The 22899-nt window shown below is 49.2% G+C and overlaps 2 protein-coding genes across 8 annotated transcripts in view; one reads left to right on the top strand and one right to left on the bottom strand.

Moving 5' to 3' along the window:
* The first annotated feature begins 5878 nt into the window (after nucleotides 1–5878).
* Nucleotides 5879–11781, top strand: CPA1 (carboxypeptidase A1). The gene is made up of 10 exons (XM_084786384.1): nucleotides 5879–6025; nucleotides 6473–6554; nucleotides 6997–7230; nucleotides 7441–7542; nucleotides 8053–8154; nucleotides 8323–8433; nucleotides 8838–8928; nucleotides 9388–9587; nucleotides 10058–10142; nucleotides 11548–11781. The coding sequence occupies exons 1-10, from the start codon at nucleotides 5961–5963 to the stop codon at nucleotides 11733–11735; spliced, it is 1260 nt and encodes a 419-aa protein (XP_084642510.1). The 5' UTR covers nucleotides 5879–5960; the 3' UTR covers nucleotides 11736–11781.
* A 10051-nt stretch (nucleotides 11782–21832) lies between these two features.
* Nucleotides 21833–22899, bottom strand: part of CEP41 (centrosomal protein 41) — a 37956-nt gene continuing 36889 nt past the window's right edge. For all 7 annotated transcript variants that reach the window (XM_084786388.1, XM_084786387.1, XM_084786390.1 and 4 more), the window contains 2 exons: nucleotides 22619–22816; nucleotides 21833–22029 (listed from right to left, as the gene is read on the bottom strand). In XM_084786388.1, the coding sequence (XP_084642514.1) occupies nucleotides 21881–22029; nucleotides 22619–22816 (347 nt within the window). In that variant the 3' untranslated portion in view covers nucleotides 21833–21880. The remainder of the gene's footprint in view (nucleotides 22030–22618; nucleotides 22817–22899) is intronic.

Genomic DNA, 22899 nt, shown 5'->3' with positions numbered 1-22899 from the left:
GCTCCTGCGGAGCTGGAGCAGCATCTTCCTAGAGGTAGGAGGACTGGGCTGGCTGGCTGGCTTTCAAATAATGTGGTCTTGCGTCCTTTCTTAGCATTTACTATGGGCCAAGCATAGTTCCCAGCGCATCATAGGATTCAACACATTGCTTCCTCTTAGCTATCTGTTAGTGACCTTATTTTTCATGAGAAGGCCACACGCTGGAATGAGGCAGGGTGCCACTGGTCCTCAAGGCCTACAGCTCATGCACATCCAGTCCTGAAGCTGCCTCACATTCGGTCTCTGAGGTTAAGATGCCAAGAACCTGGCTTCACAACCATGTAGCGAGAGCTACTGTGCAGGGAACAGTCCCACAAAAACTGGCACTGATCTTGATGGGCAGTGGCACTGCTCTTTTTTTTTTTGTCGGTTGTTTTTGAGACAGGGTTTCACTGTGTAGCCCTGGCTGTCCTGGAACTCACTATTGTAGACTAGGCTGGTCTTGAACTTATAGAGCTCTGCCTGCCCTCTTTCTTCCTGCTTATATGGGTGTGGTCCATTCTCAAACCAAAACCAAAACCAAAACCAACCAACCAAACTCAAAAAACAAAAAAACAACCCCCCCCCTCCCCGAAACCAACCAGACAAAAACCTTCAGTGATTTAAAATCCCACCCAAGGCTACACGACCAGTCCGTCTGCTTCTCCCGGGTTCCCCTCAGCCCTGCCTCACCAGCTTCTTCCTAGTTCTTATCACATGCTGCTTCTCCTCTCTGGAACATTCTCTCTCCCAGTCTTCCCCTTTAACTATCCCTCACAAGCCATAGCCCCAGGACCATCCAATGGCCATCAATCGTTGTCTCCCATAATCCTCCCTTCCAAGGCCTCGTTTATTTTCTTTGAAGCAATGATCATTAGTAACTAATTGATTTTGTTTCTCTCTCAGAGCAGTGAGGGCAGGCACTGCATCTGGCTTGTTTACTGGCACTAGAGATGAGGGGAAGGACTGTCTCTCCTCCTCAGCCTCACATAAACGTTGCCGTATGTGAATCTCACCTTGCCATAGCCAAAACAGGTGGTGTTAATCTGACAGGGGCAGTCCAAGGCTGTCTCAGTGGTGGTTTTTGATGCACTGGGGGCCCAGACCCTTCTGATCTGTTTTGTTATTCCGCCACCCAGACAAACGTATTATGTAGCAGTGGGGACACATCCAAAGAAATGTACCATCAGTGCTTCCTCCATTGAGCAAGCATCACAGTGTGCTTTTACATAGACCTTTAGATGCGTTAGCCACTGCACAGCCAGGTTTCATGGTCCATGTGTGTGGCAGGGCCTATTTCCAACAACCCACAGAGAAGAGACGCAAAAGAGACTAAGAACAAGAAAAAAGCAACGCGACTAAGAGACGAGGCAAGCACAAGATCTTGAGCCTGGGATGTTGTTCAGTGGTAGAGTGTTTCCTAGAGTGTTCAATCCCTAGCACACCCAGAAACAATCTGGAATAAAATGTCTGCTGCTATACTTTAAATTCCTTTAAATTAAGAAACAGCACCACATTAGCTACCTTTTGTTGATGTGGTAAAATAGAAGAGTTTATCTGAGCCTGTGGAAGAGTCCGTAATGGAGGTGGGGCATGGCAGAAGAAACTGGAACAGGACTCAGAGACAGAAACAACCAGAAGTGGGGAGAGGCCCTTAAAGCCCACCCCCACTGATGCACACCCTCGGGCGAGGCTCCCTCCCCTCATGGTTCCACAGGCGTCCTAAACATCGCCACCAGCAGGGTGACCAAGTGTTCAGATACACAAGCCTATGGAGGGCATTTGTCATTCAAACCACCACAAGGGCATTCTAAACAGGCGACAGAAAGTGTAGGCTGGTGCACACAGAAACCAGGGACCAAGTATTATGTAGTGTATGTGACTGACTGTACTGTATTTTTGGAGACCAGGCAGCATAATAGGTTTGCTTATGTCCCCACAAATGGGTAAGTGATGTGTTTCATCCCAAAGACTTTACTGTGGCTACAGTGATGGTAGGTGACCAGAAGTGTTCAGCTCTGTCATCATCTTGTGGGACCACTGTTGGTGGTTTTAGGGGGAGTATGGTTGGGCTTTACCTCTTACATAGGCCTGACTTCCAGGCAGGAAGAGCAGGGGGCAGATGTGCAGGCCACGGCGCTGGCGTGCCTGTGGGCTTGCATTCCTATCTTATGGCTTGGAGCAGTGCCATGTGGCGCCGCCCCGACACAGGGAGGCTGGGAACTTGCTCCGCTGCTGGTCACATCACAGCTTCAAATAAAAGCAGAGTTCCTCTGCTGCCGAGGAGGAAGGGAGAAGGACACCCAGTGAAGTCCGTTACAGCATCTGTGGGGGAAGGGAGCGTGGGAAGGGCCTCAGAGCCCGTGTCTTGTTGTCGTTAACTGAAAAGCCATAGAGTTTCCCAGATGTTGTAGCCAACCCCCTTCATCCTGAGGTTATAAGGCCTTGGGCTTCTGCATCATGAGGTCTGAGCAAGGCTCACGTGATCCTCGTGGCTGAGAGGCCGCCACCCGGTCCCACAAGCTGGAGGTAATGGCCGAGACTGAAGTGCATTGACCAAAAGCTCAAGATTCAGATGTGCTAGTATTAGAAAAAAAAATTCACTTTAAATATTTTTCTTTTTTCATAAACCTGAGATGTCCCTCCTCCCATTTTCTCAAATACATAAAGCTGAACAGGATCTCTGTTTTTCTACCCCTTTCCCCCCTTTCTTCCTTTTTCCAACAATCTGTTCTTTTTAGGTGTGTTTTTTCATCCTTTTCACCCGTAAAATTTATGAGCATTTATTCAAAGCTTAAAAAAAATTGGAAAAACTGAAGGAGAAAGAGCGATTATACACGCGGGAAGCCATAAGAACCACAGTGAATGTGCACAGTTATTGCTTTCTTAAGAAAACAAACCAGCCAGCCAGTTTGGAATGTGAGTGGCTCGTGTGAGGCCAGCCAGAGGCAGAGGCCCAGGGTGAAGGGCCATTGCCCTCTGTCCAGGCACGCTGCCAGGTGCTGCCTCCTTGCCCCTCTCACCATTCCAAGGAGAGCTGGCAACGCAGGAACGTGACTACAGAAGAACTCAGATTTAAAATACTCTTTCAGAAAAGCAAGAGGACTAGGGGCGTCAGGGGATGCCGGCTGCAAGAGTCCAAGGAACACTGGGCCTCTGAGTGCTTCCAAGCTGGCCTGGAGGGGCCACCCCCCAGGAAAAACCAGGGGGCCCTGCTGAAGAACAAGCCTAGGAGGCTAGCCGTGGCCAGGCCAGAGCACACGGAGCCATGGAATGTGTGACCATTGTTCAAAAGTTGTCAGATACTTGGGGTCTGAGAACCGCAGAGGCAAGACCGATGTCCAAACGTCTCCTTTAGTACCCCCGACTCCCTGTTTTCCAAGGAGAGCTAGCTCTGTCTGTCACCATGTTGATGTTTGAAGGCTGAGCCCCCGGCTACTCCTGCTCCCAGCATGGACCCAGGCATGTTGGAACAGAGCCAGTAAAATGTACCTAGGCTGGCTGCAGCCACGAGGTCTGCCAACTGGCCCTGTTTTCCATAGACCCCCGAGTTAGTGGCCACACTACCAGCCTCCTCTTGCTCCCCACGCCACCAAACTGGCTGAATTGGGTCAGGCCTACCCCATCTTCAGCAGGAGAGAGAGGCTAATAGTGCGCCCCTCAAACCCATTTAGCCTTCCAAAGTTCTCAGAGTATTAGTGATGCCCTTGGAGATCACGGCACAGCCACAAAACCCTGCCTCGGGCCAGCCTCTTACTAGCCTCTCGCCCTGGGGTCTGCAGTTGGCCTCCTGTTCTTCCAAGCCAGCTTAACTGCATCCTGTGCTTCTCACCCCGTCCCTGATCCCCCAGCCCACCTCCCTCAACTTCCTGACGCAGAGGGAAGACCACAGGGGAAATGTTCATAAAACTGTGCTTGGGACGCAAAAGGGAAATACACTGCAGAAAACAGGAAAGCCGGACGTGGTGTTGTCGGTCGTCCCTCGTGAGGAAGCCCGGAAGCCCGGAAGCCCGTTAGGTCTGGTCTCATTGAGCTTCTGTTGATGGGGACAAGAGTCACTGACCCTCCCTTAGCTCAGGAGAAGCACTCTGTCCCCCCTAACTTGTCATGGGAGTGTGCATCTCTGCTTTTTTTTTTTGTCACAGGCATCTTCCAAGGAACCAATGGGCTTCCTGGAGCAGTTAGAAGGCAAAATGGAAAGAGGGTGCAGATGGGACCTTGTTCTCCTAAATTCCCACACAAGCTCACACCTGGTGACTGCCACACCAAAGCCTCAGCAAAAGGTGGCTATCCCCAACTTCCCTGGCTACACTGCTGCAGTCTGACACCCTCAAGTGGTTTCTGATTGCCCCACAGGCCCGAAGGAGTGCTCTTCACTCTTTCTAGATTTTTTTTTTTTGTAAAAAAAGAGAAAGAAAGAAAAATTCAAGTGTCCTGGAGGTTTAATGTGTCACAGCTGGAGGGCCCCACAGAGATTACCATGGTCACTTACTTAATGGGCACCTCCCCCCATTTTGTTCTTTTCTGACGTTAGAGAGTGTCTTTGTAGTTGTTTGTGTGTGTGTGTGTGTGTGTGTGTGTGTGTGTGTGTGTGTAAAGAACAACTTGATAGAAGCTTGAATAAACAAACAAACAAGAAATTTGTTGGCCCTCCCTGGAACTCGGCCCACCTGAGCTGTGACTTTTGAGTGAAGACCGAGAATGCAAACAGATTAAAAATAATGACAAAGTGATGCTTCCTAATGAACAACACCTGAGGTTAGGGGCTGGCCTCCACAAACCCAGGAGCGGCCCAAACCCAGCAGTCTGCCCTGCTATGAGAGCAGGTGCTGAGGCAGACTGGTTCTTCATCTTTTTCATGTCTGTACAAGGCATCACCTGACCAGCACAGCCACGAGACCCAGGCTGAAAAATAACTTATTTACACAAAATATCACCACCTAGGAATTTACCAGCTTAAATCTGGAACGCTTGGCCTCTTGGGCATTTCAACGCTATCAGAAAAGAGCAGGAGAGACAAAACCAAACCAAACAGGTGTGTGAGCTTATTAGCTAGCAGTGGATGATGCAACCCCTTTACCTGGGCCATATAGAAAGAGGGACACCAAATAGGGGTGGGGGTATGGAAGTACCCACGACCCATCAGGGTCATGTGCCACACTACGGGCAGGCAACAAACTACTAGGTCTCTCCCTGGTTTTCTGTTGAGCATGATCTCCCTGCTTGACGTGACCAACCTCCATTCTGTCATCCGGATCAGAAAGCCCTCGAGCCAGCTCAGGCCTTGAACCAGTTGAGCACTTGGCAGCCTTGTTTGTGCCTGAACAGCTCTGTCACAGGATTGGTTATATCAACATCTTATCTCACCACCTGCCTCCGATCCTGCCTTCACTAAGGTCCCTGGAACCCAGCGGCCATGTTAACCCTTGTGGGGGAAATCTCCCTGGCATTGTGTGAAATGTAACGTGTGATCACAAAGTCACTAACACTACTCAGGAAGACCATGTGTTTGCCAGTGCCCTGAAATCCATCGCTGGTGAATTAAAGCCAATGAAATGGATGTAACGTGTGTGTTCATTGTTATCCAATAAATCCCAACCCTGTAAAAACACAAATGTGTCCATCCTTGTCTCTGACATAGTGCACTAACTCTGAGCTTGTGGGAAGCCAACAAGTAGTCCCAGCTGGGAGGCCTCAGGCCCAGCTGCCCCTCAGGGTCAAGGCTGGAAGCCTGGCTTATCTCTCCACCTGTCTTGTTCTCTGCTACTTTATCAGGAAGAGTGAGAAGGTGTCACAGTTTGGAACGCCCACCTCTCCCGCCTACCTTTCCCTTCCCGTGGGACTGGATCCAGATGTGAGGGGAACAGTGCCCAGGCACACGCAGGCACCCCTGCTTAAAAAGGCCTCAGACCGCAGTCTCTCCTTAGCCCGTCCTTCCCACCATGCGGAGGCTGCTGATTTTGAGTGTGCTACTGGAGGCAATCTTTGCCAAAGACAACTTTGTGGGGTAGGGGTGTAGGGAGGAGGGGATGCTCTGGTGCGGGGGTTGTGTGTGGGGGAGATGAAGAGGGATTTCACCAAGTTGGTGCCTGGAAGAGACAGACAGACACATAACACAGCCAGAGAAGACAGATTGACCCCACTCTGGGACAGCAGACGAGGTGTGAGGGTGACAAGGACAAGGCTTGGAGGGCCCAGCCTTTTCTGGACCCTGAGAGAAATGACCTCTGAGAATGAGGTTTTAGAAGGAGAGAGAGAAGGTCTGGTTGGCTTGGAGATACGCCAGTCTAAACTGCAGTGGGGACAGCAGGAAAGTCTAGAATCTTCCAAAGACAGGGAGAGAAGAAAAGAAGTTCAGGCCTCCCATTGTTCAGATCCCCTTGTGCCTCTACGGGCCCAGCCTGGGAAGTGTTAGGGAACCTTAAGTTCTCAGGGTCCCTCCCGCTCTGCCCAGGCACCAGGTTCTCCGAATCTCTGCAGCTGATGAAGCCCAGGTGCAGAAAGTGAAGGAGTTGGAGAAGCTGCAACATTTGCAGGTGAGAGCACGGTGCAGGCCTCCTTGAGGACCCAGGAGGCTTCCTAGGCGCCCCCCCCCCCCCCCCCCGCCATAACCACATAGTCCCTGGGCTCTGGCCCAGCCTCCCGGCAAAGATCCATGAGACTGATGTGTTGAGAAACGACTTCAGCCCCCAGGTCCTCCAGATCTTGGTGCCCCTGAGAATCTGATGACATGCCAAGACCCCTTTCCTGCTCCCTCTGTCTGCCTTGCTCCTCAAAGCCTCTCTCCATTCTGGTCGTTTCCTGATCATACTAGACTTTGTCCAGTTCCCAAGCTTCCCCATTCTCTCTCTGCTCCCAGCACCCATGCCTCAACCCCAGCTGGGTGGGAGCTTCTGGTGCCCATGGCCTTCCTCAGGTTGTCCCCCCTGATTGGTGCCCCCAGCCCACTGAAACAGTTCTGGCTTCTGTCCTTCCTAGTTGGACTTCTGGAGGGACCCCGCCCGGGCTGGTCTCCCCATTGATGTCCGAGTGCCCTTTGCCAGCATCCAGTCTGTCAAAGTATTCTTGGAACATCATGGGATAAGCTATGAGGTCATGATTGAAGATGTGCAGTCCCTGCTGGACGAGGAACAAGGGCAGATGTCTGCATTCCAGGCCAGGGCCCTGTCCACTGACACATTCAACTACGCCACCTATCACACCCTGGAAGAGGTGAGCATCCCGCAAGGAGCACCGTACTTTTTCATGGCTAACAGAGTGCGGAGCAGGGTCAAGGCTGGGCTGGCTACTGGTAACCCCTACTGTTTCTGGGTGGCCACTATGGACAGTTGTGAGTCCGTAGCATTACAGGGCTGCTGAGGGAGACATTTGCATTCCCAGAACCCAGCAGTTCTTTCTCTCTACTTCTTCTTCCCGTCTCAGATCTATGAATTCATGGACCTGCTGGTGGCAGAGCACTCACAGCTCGTAAGCAAGGTCCATATTGGCAACACCTTTGAAGGCCGCCCCATCTATGTACTAAAGGTAAATGAAGGCCGCATGTAGACAAGGGCGTACATGGAAAAAAATGGTCCCCATGTGGACCTCCATATAAGGGGGTGGGCTCTCACAGACTCGTAATGGAACATACTGTTCTGCACAGAGCCTCTGCACCTATCTGGAAAGGCCTGAGCATTCGGACTGGCCAAGGTGGCCACATGCGTGTTCACAAAGTTTGAAGTCAAGGGTTGTAATATGAAACTATTACGGAGTCTGGCGTCCACATAAAAAGTTTTCCTGGTGACCTCCCAGGGTGGGCTATCTGAGCATCAGAATAGAGCCAGAGCCTGGGAGTCAGGGTTAGTTCTGTAGGGTGCCTGCCTGGCCCCTGACCCCCTCACTTCCCAAAGGATGATCTCACCAAGAGCTACCCCTACCTCAACTTTAGCTATACAGAGAGCAGGTGGCTTCTGGCCCAGGTGGGCTCCCTTGCAGGGGTGAACTGAGGCCTGGCTGGGAAGTTGCCCCTTAAGTATTTCCCTGCCCCTTCTCCAGTTCAGCACTGGAAAGAGCAAAGGGCCGGCAATCTGGATCGACACCGGCATCCATTCCAGGGAGTGGGTCACCCAGGCCAGTGGTGTCTGGTTTGCAAAAAAGGTAAAGCTGGGGCATGAGGGGGGGGTGCTCCTACTTGCTGGGGCGCTCACAGGCCGTGGGAGGCTAGACCTTCTCTTCCTAGAAGCAATGGCCACAGAGGGAGGCCATGGACCGTGTCCACTGTACAAACATGGCTGGTGTCCCTCCTTTTCCTCCTCTGCCCACCAGCTCACTAAAGACTATGGCCAGGACCCAGTTCTCACAGCCGTTCTTGACAGCATGGACATCTTCCTGGAGATCGTCACCAACCCTGATGGTTTTGCCTACACCCACAAAACGGTACAGACTACCTCTTGTTCCCTTCAAACGCCCTCCCCCCCGCCCCCCCCCCCCCGCGCCCGCCCCACATCCCCCGCTGTTGAAGGAAGGAGTGAGCTGGCTTCTCCTCATCAAATTGCGACTCTCCATGCAGGCACTATTGCCATTTTCGGAGAGTGATGCTTTGCTCTTGGGGTTCGTCCGTGTATGGTGGGTGCTGCGTAACCTCTTGACCTAGTCACCAGAGTCCGCTAGCAACTTCTCATTCAATCACAGTAACACAAAACACCTCTTGACACTGTGGGAGCCAACTCTGTCCTTAGTTGAGACCCCCTGCTCCAGCCCCTATTTCCATACAAGTTTTTATTCAATGGCAAATGCAGCAAGCCGTGCTGGCCCCTGGCTTATCCTCTTTCCTTTCTCAGAATCGCATGTGGCGCAAGACGCGGTCACGCACACAGGGCTCCCTCTGTGTTGGGGTGGACCCTAACAGGAACTGGGATGCTGGCTTTGGAAGTAAGACTTCCCACGGGGTAGGGATGGGATTACATGGCTTCTGGCCTGCCTTTGCCTGGCTCCCCTGCGCCTTTCCTGACCCAGCAGTGGGACAGAAAGTGGGCTCTTAGCTCTGCCTGAGGGCTCTTGGGTTGGAGGTGGCACTCAGGGAGTTGGGCTTGTGCTTGTAAAAAGAAGGTTCCTTCTAGGTGGGACTTGGGCCTGGGAGCTTCTCCTGGATGTGTCTAGCTCAATATCATTTCTTGCCATCCTTGACCACACTCCTGGGTAAACTGGTTTCTGCTCTACTCAAACCTGGCTGGCAAAGGGAGCAGGGCTCTAGATGGTGTGATGGCTGGCTGGTCCTTAACCCAGGGAATGGGGTGAGGCCTCCTTGTACCTCACCTCCCCTTAACACCATGGCATGTGCTGGAAGCCATCGCCACTCAATGTGAGAAACTGTCCTCTGCTTTCCCCTAGAGCCCGGAGCTAGTAGCAACCCCTGCTCGGACACTTACCGCGGCAAGTTTCCCAACTCTGAAGTGGAGGTCAAGTCCATCGTGGATTTTGTGACGAACCATGGAAATATTAAAGCCTTCATCTCCATCCACAGCTACTCCCAGCTCCTTCTGTATCCCTACGGCTACACATCAGAACCGGCCCCTGACGTGGAGGAGCTGGTGGGTGATGACCCAGATGGCCCTTCACCCAGGCTTCCCCCAGTCACCCTCTGTCCAGGCTCCTTCTCTGTCCCTACATTGAGGGACCTGGATTTTATCCCTCAGGCCTGATTAAGGGCTAAGAACCAACCACCTGCCCAGTGCCCACCTCTTCCCGGTCTCCTGGTGATTTGGGAAGTCTGGCAGCATGATCTGTGTTGACCAGCAAAGTAGACCTACTGTGTGTGGTTGAGTCACATGACAGAGCAAGAGGCAAGGCCAGACTCTAAATTTGTGGACTCCACCTGAAGCTATGGTGTGACTGGAAGGAAGGAGAAGGTTGTCCATCCATCTTGGGGAGACAGAGGGGAGCAGGCTGACCCTGGCAGAGGACACGGGGCCCTGTTGTGCTGGTGTTTGTTCCTGGCCTACCCTGACCGTGATTGCCTACCCTGGCTCTTAACAGTGGCCCTGCTCAATGTTTTCTCCAGGATCAGCTAGCTAAGTCTGCTGTGGCAGCCTTGACATCTCTACATGGGACCAAGTTCAAGTACGGCAGCATCATTGACACAATCTGTAAGTTCCTGGCATCAGCTGGCTCTTCTTGCCTCGGCTGCTCAGGGCTGGGAGTTGCTAGCCGACCCATTTGAAGGGTAGACAATCCCTCTTCCTGATATTGAATGCTGTCATCTCTGACACTGTTCAGCAGGCTTCTCAGAGCACATCTGTCCTCTTATCTTGAGGTTACATCTGGTTCCCTGCACGGATGAGGTGGAATTCTGATGGGATTTATAGGGTTCCATAAAATTCTGTTTAAGAAATGCCTTCCCACCCTCTTCCGCACAGGATACACGAGGTGCCCCCTACACGCACGCACATGGAAGACAGTCAGCAAGGCTGTTTTACTGAGCACCTGCTCTGCACCAGGCCTCGTCTTGTGTGCTTAGAATACAGCTGTGAATAAAAGGAGTAAACACACATTCTAGAAAGACTGACCACGATGTGCTTAGAAACCACAGTGGATCAGGTGATGATGTAGCGGGGAAAACAACAGAGGTGCCGGGGCATCCGGAGTACGATGGTGGAGGTAGAACACCAGCACAAGAGACAGGCTTTCAGACAAGAGGAATTTGGGCTAGTGGTGAAGGAAATGAAAGGAAGCCAGGAGAGGCCATCTGTCCGGGTATTAGGCCTACAGGAGGAAGAACTTTCTATGGTAAAGGCTGTGCTGTGTGATGTGGTGTGCGGCATTTTGGGGATTTTTTTTCCCCTCAAAAATTTTGCCTGGCAGGCAAAAGCAGGATTCAGGTACAGGTACAGAGAACCGCACACACACTTCGCGCCCTTCTTCACTAGTGGGATCCCAGGCTTTCTTTGGAAATGGTTTCTAGCCCAAGTCCAATGATTTTGCTGCGTTTAGTGTCCCAAAGTGAGATTATAATGTGAAGTCCACCTCTGTTAGCTACTGCCCAGCTTGACAAACGCCACTTTGTCAGCCAGTGGGTTCTGCGAACCTGTGAGATTTTTCCCTCCAGAGGGAAGACAGACAGGCTTTGCTTTGACTATGAACCTTTGCACTTTCTTCTGCAGCCCAGAGTCCCTGGAGATCAATTCCTGGTTATCCAAGCAGGGGACTCTAGCATATTTAGAGGTGTCATTGAGGTGACTGTTGGGTGGAGACAGTTTTCAGACAGGCTTTTGCAATTACACAGACTTTTTGGCATCCAGCTAATGAATAGGACAGCCATAGCTGGTTGCTGTTCTCCTATCTGGGTTTCTTGGGCTTAGACCCAGCTGGTGTTTCCCCAGAAGCCCCCTGCCCCGCACCCACCGCGCCCCCCGCACGTGTGTCAACAGCAACCCCCCCAGAAGGCATAGACTCTATCTGGCAGAACACAGGGCTGTGGGTGCGAACTCAGTCCATGTAGATGCTTCCAGTAATCAACCTTTACACTCTCCTCTGTCTTTGCTCCTCCTCCAGATCAAGCCAGTGGGAGCACTATCGATTGGACCTACAGCCAGGGCATTAAGTACTCTTTCACTTTTGAGCTACGGGACACTGGGCTCAGGGGCTTCCTGCTGCCTGCCTCCCAGATCATCCCCACGGCGGAGGAGACATGGCTGGCTCTTTTGACCATCATGGACCACACCGTCAAACACCCTTACTGAGGCAGTCCTAAGCCCCGCCCCTTTCTTCTCCCTAGCCCTGTTTGGACAACCCAATAAAGTCTGACTATATAAGAAAAAAGATCTTGGGGGTTTATGTATGGAATGCACATGGTGAGTCCACATCTTTTAGCCAGAGCAGAAGTGATGTAGTTTCCCCCAGGTCTCAATGAAAATGTATAGGTGGTTGAACCCAATGACCCCTAAATTTTCCTGCATTCCAGGATCCCATGAAGTTGCATCCAAGGGGCGGTGGGGTGGTTTGTTCATATATCAGTGAAGGTAACAGCCACAGCTGCTAACCAAATGCCTGGCATCCCGTGGTGAAGAGGAAGCCAGCGTGTGGAGAGGTGCAGCTGATGGCTCCGTTCACCTTGAGAAGCAGTAGGCGAGTCAAACAGATCACTAGGAATCAAAGTGTGGCCTGAATTACATTGGAAGAAAACACTGAGGTGAAATAAAATCATTCCTGAAGATGAAATGCCCAGCCAGGGATATTTATTAACGGTAGTGTATTGAGGACACTTCACCGGGAAAGGTGGAAGCAGCTGGCATTTTGTCAAATCCCCCATGAGGTCCCCAGTGCATCGCCTCTGTGGCCTCTTGTTTCTGTCTCCGCCTTCCCACTTTCCTGTCCACATCCCTTGGCATGGTGACCCTCAGGCTTGTGACAGCACACTTATAACAGCTAGCATCGCAATACACGGACTCACTCACCTTCTTAAGATTTTTAAATGTTATTTTATTTGTTTTTGTTTTTTTGCCTCTATGTGTGTCTGTGTGAGGGTGTCAGAACTCCTGGAGCTAGATTTATAAACAGTTGTGAGCTGCCATGTAGATGCTGGGATTTGAACCCAGATCCGTTGGAAGAGCAGCCAGTGCTCTTAACTGCTGAGCCATCTCTCCAGCCCCATTACTTACCTCTTTAAAGCAAGAGATGACTTTTGTTTCCTCTGTATCTCTTAGATGTGAATGTGGCGCTGGGGGACACTGCCACAGAAGGATGCGGGTAGCTGGCTGGGGTGAGACTGGGGCTTCTCCCTCTCCCCAACACTTAGATTTCAGGATGTTTCATCAGTAGACTTAAGTCATGTCTTTTTCATGGAAAATGGCTTGAAGGTCAAAAACCTTTCCATCTTGGAGTTCTATTTTTAATAGTTTTCCCCACAAATACTCTAAAAACCAGAACAAGGCTGATTATACACAAGCATATGTATACTAAGATTAGGAGCAAGGTCTTTCCAGCCGGGCATGGTGGTACAGCCTGGCTGTCCCAGCCCAAGGGAGTCAGAGGCAGGGGGCTGTGAGTTTGGGCCCAGGCTCAGGCTACTTAGAGATCCTGTCTCAAACACTGCCACCACCAAAAGGTATTTTAGGCTGAAGATTTGGTAAGAGTCTTTTATTTTTTTATTTTTGCAAACTATTTCCCTTCAAGCCATGTGACAAGGGGCTATAGGTGAGGCAAAGCTGCATTTTAACTGCATAGTCTGGCCAAGTAAGAAGCTGGTTGCCTTCTCAGTAAAGACTGGGAAGAAAAGGAAATCTCGGGTTAGTATGATGACATTATTTCACAAATAACAGAAGATAGAACTCATTAGTTTAAAATGAACCGTGCTCTCCTTGTTACTAAGGACCACCTTGGCATTCCATCTCCAACATCAACAGTGCTTGGGATACAGGTGTCTAGTAATTTTTGAAAGAATTCTACTTTTATGGGGGGTAGGGGAGGGGGAGGGAGGGAAGGAGGGATACACAGACAGACACTAACACAGCATGATGATCTGAAACTTACTATGTAGACAAGCGTGGCCTTGAGTTCACAGATATCCTCCTGTCTCTGCCTCATGAGTGATGGTATTAAAGGTATTTGTTACCATGTCCGTCTTGAATCAGTACATTTTATGATCTTCATGTCGTTTAGGCTTGTTAAAATATCCATATGCAGATTATGAATTCTCAGAATTGTGGTTCAAAAAGTTAGGTTCTGAGCAAGGAAGAATTTTAAGAAAGTTGAAAAATTAGGGCTAGAGATGTAACTGGGTTGGCAGAGGGCTTGCCTAGCAAGCGTGAAGCCCCGGATTCGATCCTCAGCACCCGCTAAAACCACGTGTGGTGACGCATGCCTGGACCCCCGGTACTTGGGAGGTGAGGCAGGAGACCCTGAAGTTAGTCCAAGGAGGCAATCTTTGGCAAGCTTGGGGGACATAAGATCCTGTCTCAAAAAAGAAAAGAGAAGAAAGTGAGGGACAGACAGTGTGAGCTCCATGAGGGAAGAGGCTGCCCTGGGGTGCTTCATTTAAGCTCTGTCAAGTGCATTGCACTTAGTGATATTTATATTAACAGAACTTTGAATAATAAGTGAATATTAGAGATATGGAGCTTGTTAATACATAAAGATATTTCAGCTGAGAGAAGAGTTACCAATCCATAGGTACAATTTATACACATTCATAAATATAAAGTCAAAAGATAACAATTAAAAAATACTATAACAAATGAAAATAAGTATTAATAACCTTGAGGAGTTAAAAGTAAAAACAAAACAAAACAAAATAAAAACAAAACAAAAAGTAGAGAAACTTAAAAAAAAAAAGCCCCAAAACAAAAAAAACTAACATTTCAAAAGAATAGCAGCTATCTCCCAAAAAAGATGAGCTAGAAAAAGCCAATAAAACATGAAAGATACCAATCCTCAGTGAATCTTTGTATATTAAAGAAAAACATTTTTCTTTCATCAGATTGCTGAACAACAAAAGGCTGGCCACACAGTGTTATCAAGGGCATAAATAAATATGGCCTTGTGCTATGGGTAGGAGGGTAACTTTCTGTACATTTGGCAATTTGACTTTAAACATTAAATATAGCATCTCTTTGACTCAGCAAATCCATTTGGAAGAATTTATTTTATAAAAATATTTGGACTGTATTGCAAGATTGGAATAGCAAAGGAGCAAAGTACGTCAAAAGGAACCTTCGTAAGGATCAATATCGGTGCTAGTGTGACACACAGGCACACAGTGGGACATCGTAAAACCAGCCATGTCTGTGATCACCTGGAAAAAAAATGCTCACAGCATAGTAAGTGCAGGAAGTTGGCTACAAGATGGAAGTGTCCTAACCCTGGCTTGTGCTGACACTTCAACAGTCTGTATACTTAACTAAAATTGCTGCATCCCTCAAATAGCTGAGCTGCAGGGTACATGATTTATATCCCAATGGTTGTTCCTGTAAAAAGGTAGCTACAAAATAGTATGTTATGAATATCATTTTGTCTAACACACACACACATATGCACACACACACACACACACACACACACACACACACACACACACACACACACGCACGCACGCCCAGGCAGTACATTTGCTGTTTATACTTTCCAGTTTCCTGCAATGGGCTTTGACAGCTTTGGGATGAGGAGGGCTATGTGAAACACAACAGGTCACAAACCTGTGTAAAGCTACTTCATAGCAATTTACCAGCATCAAACGTCAGAACAGCCATCTTAGTCTCAGCATCTCCCTGTTTTGTATTTTGAAAACTTTATATTCTGGAGAGCTGTGTTATTAACAAGGCTGGGACTACCCAGGTTCCCAGTTGGGACATACTTTTGACCCTTGCCTGGAACGCCACTGAAGACTCCCAAGAGCCCTTTCTGCTCACCGTCAGCCCCCACTGCAATTGTGGGAATTGTATTATGCTAACACCGAGTCTCTGGGGCCCCTTGAAGGCCTTTATTTCAAGTGAACGGTCGTGTCTCTCTTAGACCATTATGGGTGACTCTCAGGGAAGCCCAGGGGCCATCACGGCCTCCATAACAAGTTTTCAGGCAGTCTCTTGAATTAACACTCAGATACGGGTGTTTAGCTTTCTGGCTCCGGCCTGAAGCTAACGTGTCATTGACTATAGTCCAGATATGACTTCACTCCCTCCCCATGCGCAGCTATGCATCATCCTGGCAGTTGCTGTGCAGATGCAGGAGGACTAGGTGGCTTGGATGATGCACATGGGCTCCTGCTCCAAGGGCTAGGGGACCACCATTTTGTGAGCTCGCTAAGGGAGGAGCGTGAGAAGAACAGCCGCGCGTTTGCAGTGTCCGGGCCAAGAAGCGCTCTGGGAAATGCAGAGTTCCATCAAACCTGAGGGCGGTGGCGTCAGAGGGAAATGAATTCTTCCCCGGAGCTTTTAGGGATCCGCATTCACTTGGCAACTCAAGCTGTGAGCAGCATCGGCTAAAAACCCCAGAGATGGAGACGGCCAAGCGTTTATTGCCAAAGTAAAAGGAGAAAACGAAAAGTCCCTCTTAGCCACAGCCACAGTGCCAGCTGCAGCTGGAGGAGGACATGGTGAGGTAAGGCCGTGCTGTGCCTCTGTTTCCCCACGAGCCACAGGCCTGGGGCCATTGGCCAGTTCTTGAAAGCTGTGTCGGCCTAAAGCAGAAATGCTATCAAAGCCATCACATCAGCGTGCTTTACTGCAAGAACAGTTCAGACTGTGAGGGCAATAGCCTGTGTTCTCCTTCTACAGCCAGCTCAAAGGTTGTAACTCATTCCGTAAGTGAAAATCTCACTGTGTGTCTGTGGGCAAACACATGAAACTGCAGTAAATAAATAAATAAATAAAAATTTAAAAATGCCGTTGTTGGAGACAGGACCCCTGACACAGACAGTGAGATGTGGAAATGCCCCCAGGAGCAGCTATTACATGCGCCCCCGTTGTGTTTTGCATAGGTAGGTAGAAGGGAGTTTCCAGAACAATCTCATTGATAAAGAGGGATGGGAAGCCAAAGCCACACTGAAGTCACATTTCCATGGGGAAACTGAGGAATCACCCAGGAAGACCTAGCATGGCTAAGTCGCCTTGGGAAGCCAAAGCCAAAAAGCCTACAGGGTTTTGCTTGGAAGCCACCGTTCTTGGGCTTCGCCCCAGCTTCCCCTCTAATCGTTAACACAGTGTGCAATACCTAATGCCTGTCTCCTCTTCTGGAAATGGAGGGGGCACCTCACTGGACTGCTGGGAACACCACCTGTGCCAAAGCATACCAAAAGACAACCCGTGACTGCTGCCCAATACAAACAGCTGGTGCCATCTGGAATCTTCGAGTTTTGAAACAGAAGGGAAAACTGTTGGGATTTTGCTCCAGTCTGCCTACCTGTGATGTCACTGCCTACCTGCCATGGGGGCGTGGCCCTGCCCAGAGTTACCTCACCCCTCTCCCCTTTCCCTCTACTCCTTTCTCTCTTCTTCTGTCTCTCTCTCTGGGGTCCCCCTCCCCTTTTCCTTCTCCCCCATGCTCATTTAATAAACCTCATATAATCTAATATCTGCTGCCTGCCCTCTTATTATCTTATTGCCTCTTTCTTATCTTAAACATAAAAAAAAATAATAATAACCCTCACCGGAGGACAGTGATGGCTACCTGTAACGATGAATTCTGAAGGCTACTAAAAGGACAGTGAAAACGGGCAGAAACAGGTGACGTAAGTCACAGGCCGGCTCTCCCTGATATCTTTCGGAAAGGAGAGAAGATGTCTCGGCTATGGATGCCTGGACAAGAAGAAGCTGTACAAGGGACAAAAGATGGGCTAGAGAGATGGCTCAAAGGCTAAGAGCACTGTCTGCTCTTCCAAAGGTCCTGAGTTCAATTCCCAGCAAACACATGGTGGCTTACAACCATCTATAATGAGATCTAATACCCTCTTCTGGTGTGCAGGTGTACATGTAGGCAAAACATTGTATAAAAAATAATTAAATAAACCTTTTTTTAAAACAAGGGGGTGTGGGACAAAAGATAATGAGCTTCCGGAGTCTCTAGAATGGGGCCGAAGTTGAGTGGCCACCACACCCTAGCCAGATCATTTATTTCATTGGAATATTTACTCAAGGGTCGCTGCCACAGAGTTGGTGAACTGGACTCCCTTGGGAGCTTCTTGTCTAAATTTCAAGGGGAAGCCATATTGATTATCTTGTAAAAATGTAGTCTATCAGTCAATGGCCCTAAGTAAGTGACCTCTGTTTATTGCACCACTTACCAGGAGCCTGAGAACACAGGCCGCGTGAGGGGACTTGGCTTCTACAGTCAGGTGAGGGGGCTCAGCACCAGAGCAAGCCCAGGAGAGGATCAGGGGGACAAATAAAGAGGTTTGGGAACTCACATAGAATGGCGTTTTGGACCCTGTTCTGTCAGGCTGGATACACTTCTACTGGTATATTTTTTTTAATGCTGTATCTGACTTGGGTACCAACTTAAGAATGGCATAATAATTTTAATACTTTTTGTTTATGATATATGTGTACACACACGTTTGTGCGGATGTGTCCATGTGTGTGCAGGGAGGTCAACGCTCTTCCTCACTTGTTGTCTACCCTATTTTATGAGATAGGGTCTCTCGCCACACCTCGAGCTCACTGACTTGGCTAACAGGCTGGCCAGCAGGTCTCAGGGATCCTCCTGTGTCTGAGCCCCAGGGCTGGGATTACAGGGATATAGGTGCCTGGCCCTTTATGTAGGTGTTAGGGAATCTGAACTCGGGTTTTCATGTTTGCATGGTGAGTACGTAGCTAGCGCCAGCCCCTGGTTTCATTAATTACCCACCCACATGCATTCTGAACACCGGGAAGCACAGTGGGCCTTCTTTATCACTGTCTACATGAAAAATATACTTGTTAAGAAAAATAATTGAATTGTGTTTAAGTACTCAACATGTTCACATAATTTAATTGGTGAATTATAATCCACATGGTTCTGGTTTTTGTTTTTGTTTTTTGAGAGAGAGAAGTATAAGGGGCTTGGATCTTTGAAAGAATTGTGAAGACCATAAATGCACATTTATGTTCAGTGGGTTGTTAAATGTTCTTAAAGGCTGATTATCTTCAGGGGTTGAGCAAGAGGAGAGGAGGTAGTCACGGATTTACATCCAGGCAGATTGAAACTGTTGTCCCCACAAACATGTCAGACAACATAAAAGACAGACTCCGAGGCCAACAAACAAGCTGGTGGGAAGAAAATCACTGACATAGCCTTTCCAGTCCAGGATCTCAACAACTTATATTCCACAAGGGAGCTAGAGAAGGGGGTTTGGTTCTGTTCTGTTTGCCTGTGAGCAGCTCAACATCGTAAGTTCTGCAGAGTTTAAACAGCACCACAGGAGAAACTCCCTGAGCAACTAACGGACGTTGTTTATTCTGATTCCCTCTGCCTTCCCACCGCAGAGAATGAAAAAAAGAATGACTTTTAGGCTATTCTCTCCTACGACAGATTTCAATAGGCCCCGCCTGGAGTTACAGCCCAGGATGTTCCCATTTTTGAACGAACACTGCAGCCTTTCCTGCCTCTCTTCTACCTTCCCTCCTTTGTTCCTGGCTTTCTTCCTGCCTGGCCTCCTAAATGGCCTACCCCTTAAATGGCCTCTCGTTAAGATTTCTTAAATACATACCTCCCTGAGGAGATAAATATTTTATTGACAGGATTCTGGGTAGAGCAAAGGACATCGTACATCATTAAGCACCTTCCAGACAAGGGGAACAACCCAGTCCCCAAGACAATGACAAGAAAGCAAGCCATGAGATAGTCGGCCAAGGTAGCAATCTGGCCCTGCCTGAGTTCCAGGAAAAATACAGCCCTCCCGACTAGTAAGCTATGGTCTCTTGCTCAAACTGGAATGATTTCCAGGTTCATTGATGCAAAAAGCATACGCCTTTCTGGGAAATGCAGTAAAAAGAGGTACGCTTTCAAATCACTCTAGTCTCCCGGGGCTCCCCCAAATCATTCTGACAGAGAGGAAGAGAGAAGTTGGCAGGTTTCAGCACATTAATAGCAAACGACAAATTAGTAACTACGTTCTTTAATCTTCAACATTCATAATTGCACAAAGTATCACTGATCATTTAAATAATACATGTCAAATAGTCTAATGAAGAAATGGTGAAGTGGGACGCTAGGAAGCAACAGCGTCGGAGAGGAACACTGAGTGCAGAGTCAGATCGGGCCTCTTGGAGGTCTGAAGTCCTTGCCAACAGGGCAAAGTGCTATAGAGAAACACATGGAAATATATTCAGCCTGCTAGACCTTGTCAGTAAACACACAGCAATTCTAACAGCTTTAGCCAAACCGACTCTACATATATGCAATAGTTTCTAACGCAAACACCCATTGGTGGGGCTACAGAACAGGAACAAGAGGAAACAGTCCTTTGCTTTCAAAAACAGAACTGGGTGAGGAGGTCGGTCTAATCTGACTAGCTGATGGCAAAGTGGCAAACCAGAACTCTGTTACCAAGGAAAGTATTTTCCTTAAAAAATGTATATGTGTCAAAGATGACGGAAAATCTTGTCCATGCTGTGGGAAAGCAGAGTATGGAAAAATTTGCATTTTTCTATCTATGCTGCAAAGAAAATAAAAAGCCAGTGCGTTTTGGCTTTAGGAAAAGGCTGAACTAAGTTCTCAGGCAATAAATTTATGGGGAAACATGACAGGCTTCTCATTAAAGCTATGTGTACGTTGGCTGAATTTTATACAAGATTCTCGCATCTTGTGGAAAACTGGGCACGGCTTGACATCTGAGCAATGTCCCTGGCTTGTTTGATTTCTAAAGCATTGGAAAATGTTGCACTTTGGAAATCAAGTACAGAAGAATAAACACGTTCTGAATCAGAGCTGGGCTGGCTGAGTGATTTCCCCACGTCTCCATGAGGTTCTTACGGCGGCGTTGACCTCCCTTACAAACACAGCCCCCATGCTAGAAACACTGTGGGCCTCTTCCTTTTCTCTCTTTTCCCCCCAGTGCTGAGAAAATAGTACTGTTAAGGCGAATCTGACCCGGCAGCAGCAGCAGCCACCTAAGGATGGGCAGTTTTCAGCTGGCTTTTCAGAAGCTGGTTGCCATGACAAAGAGCACAATTTATTCTTTAGTCCCTCATCACAGCTACGACCACAGACCATAAAAATTAACAAGGCTTGTCCGTCCCCCCTATGACTTCGTGTGCCTCATCCTTACCTGAGGCCTTTTGTTCCCCCAATTAAAGAGAATGGATGTCAGTCATCTAGCAATTCAATTAATGCCGATTCAAAATTCCGGCCCAAACCAGAATCTATAATCACAGCCTCCTAATCACAGCTCAGTCGTGAGAATGAAAAGCAAGCAGGAAATTGCACTAATTACTCAATTAGACTAATACTGTATTTTTAAGCAAGGGCTTAAGGGGTTGTCAGCCCTGACAAAGGACTCATGAGTCCCCCTCACCTGTACGTCCCTTGCCTGAGTGAAGCTGGTGCTTTCAAGTGACTGTGATTTCTAGCCATCTAACACAGCTGGACTCAATCAGGCAATGGGACATGTTAATTGACAGAAGGCTCATAATAGAGGGTTGGGGTGTGGGTAGACGGACACACAGCTGTGGTGGCCTTCCAGGGCTCTCAGCAGAGACCTGTAGGATGCTGGGACCTTCCTGAACTAGGCCTTCCTCCTTGTTGTGAGGACAGCTGAGCACACACCTTTCTGGTCCCAGGAAACCATTTAAGGCATCCATAGAGCATCTCTGCTAACCCAGTAAGATGGAACCACACTCACAGACCACCCCTTAGCCGCAAGCTCTCAGCAGAACCCCCAGCATGCAGAGCCTGCTCCATGCAGAGCCAAGACCCAGCCAGCCACCTGGCCCAGTGTGGGGCCTGTGGGCTGCAGGAATCAAAACCTCATCTGCACCCCCAGGGACAATGACCAATGCCAGGTCCCCCTGGACAATCTTTCATGAAATCAACAGTGAATGAGAAAAGCTGGCTGGGAAGAACACACCAGCAGATGTGACTGAATTATTTACAAGACAACACTGGTTACAGACCAAACAGGCTGGACCTTATTTAAAAGAAAGCATCTTTCATTTTTCGTATTCAATTTCAAAAGACACGAATATTCTGTAAACAACAGGAAGGGCCACAGAGCCTGTCAAGCCTCTGGTTTGTGTGGTCGGCTGTCAGAACCCTCCCTGAGCGAAGGGGGGGGGGGAGCTGCAGACAGGGAGAAGCGGGCCTGGGTTGGCCCATGTAGCGCGGCCATTTCTCTACAGCAGTTCTGAAAACGACCAAGGTGGGAGTGCTGGGGGTTCTGAAAGGAGGGGACATTTATTTGACTAAACAACACAGGTCTTCACTTCCAGGGTTTGCCTTGCAGGTGGCCACTGTTGGGTGTGCGGGAGTTCGAGTGGCCAGCAGGACCCCCAGTGGGCGGGTTCTGGGCACTGCGACCAGCAGGCACCTTTGAGTCTCTTCCGGCAGAGTTATTCTGGTTCAGTCGGCCTGCGGGGAGCAAGAAAGAGAGAGGAGGAAAGCTGCAAGAAGGGTCCAGGGACAAGCAGCCAAGAACACTTTTAAGCTAATGACGCCTTCTGCGGCATCCTCTGTGGGCCAGTGGGGATCTTTCTATTTCTTCTCCCTGAGACCCACCTGACGTTGGGGAAGGGGGGAAGGATGGAGAAAAATCTGGTCTATCTCTCACCCCCTCCTTGGCAAAGATGGCTGTACAGTCTGGGGGGTGATTGAGGAGAGGGAGAAGACAAAGCAGAGGGCAAAGGGGGGGGGGGAGACAGAGCTGGAGGTTCTGGGTGGGGTCTTAAGCAGAGAAGGAAGGGGATCTCCCAAGAAGGAATCTCAGTGCCAGTGCCTTGTTCTTCAACCTAGAGGCAGCCGCTTGGGGGCCAGCACTGCTTGCTGAGGTCTCCATGCCTGCCCTCGGTACCTAATCCTTGCATTACCAGTGACCCCGACTAGTTCCCGTGCCACGCACAGAACCCCAAGAACATGGATATAAAGATCTTTTTGTATGATGAGGGGCTATTCAAGGGTGCACGGCTGGAGCGCCACCAAAGACACAGGCAGGGTCTCTTACTAGGCTTGTCAGCTGGTCCCTGGTCTGCTTCAAGGTAGCATTCTATCTTTTTTAAGTCTTCTGGGGTAAATCTCCACTTGTTCTCGGCTGGCAGGGGTGGCGTTTTGGGGCTGGATCGTTTCCGGGGCTGCTGGCAAGAGGCTGGCAGGGAACCAGTGACCAGTCCTTCTGGGAACTTCTGAGCTAAGACTTTCAGACCTGGATGTGGGAGAGCATCAGAAGAAGCGGGATTAAGATAGCGAGGCCACAGCGAAGCCAGCGGAGGCCTGTGCATCTTCCAG

Source organism: Acomys minous, assembly GCF_964271855.1.
Source record: "Acomys minous genome assembly, chromosome: 6".
NCBI lineage: Eukaryota > Metazoa > Chordata > Mammalia > Rodentia > Muridae > Acomys > Acomys minous.
This window is presented reverse-complemented; position numbering and strand designations above follow the sequence as displayed.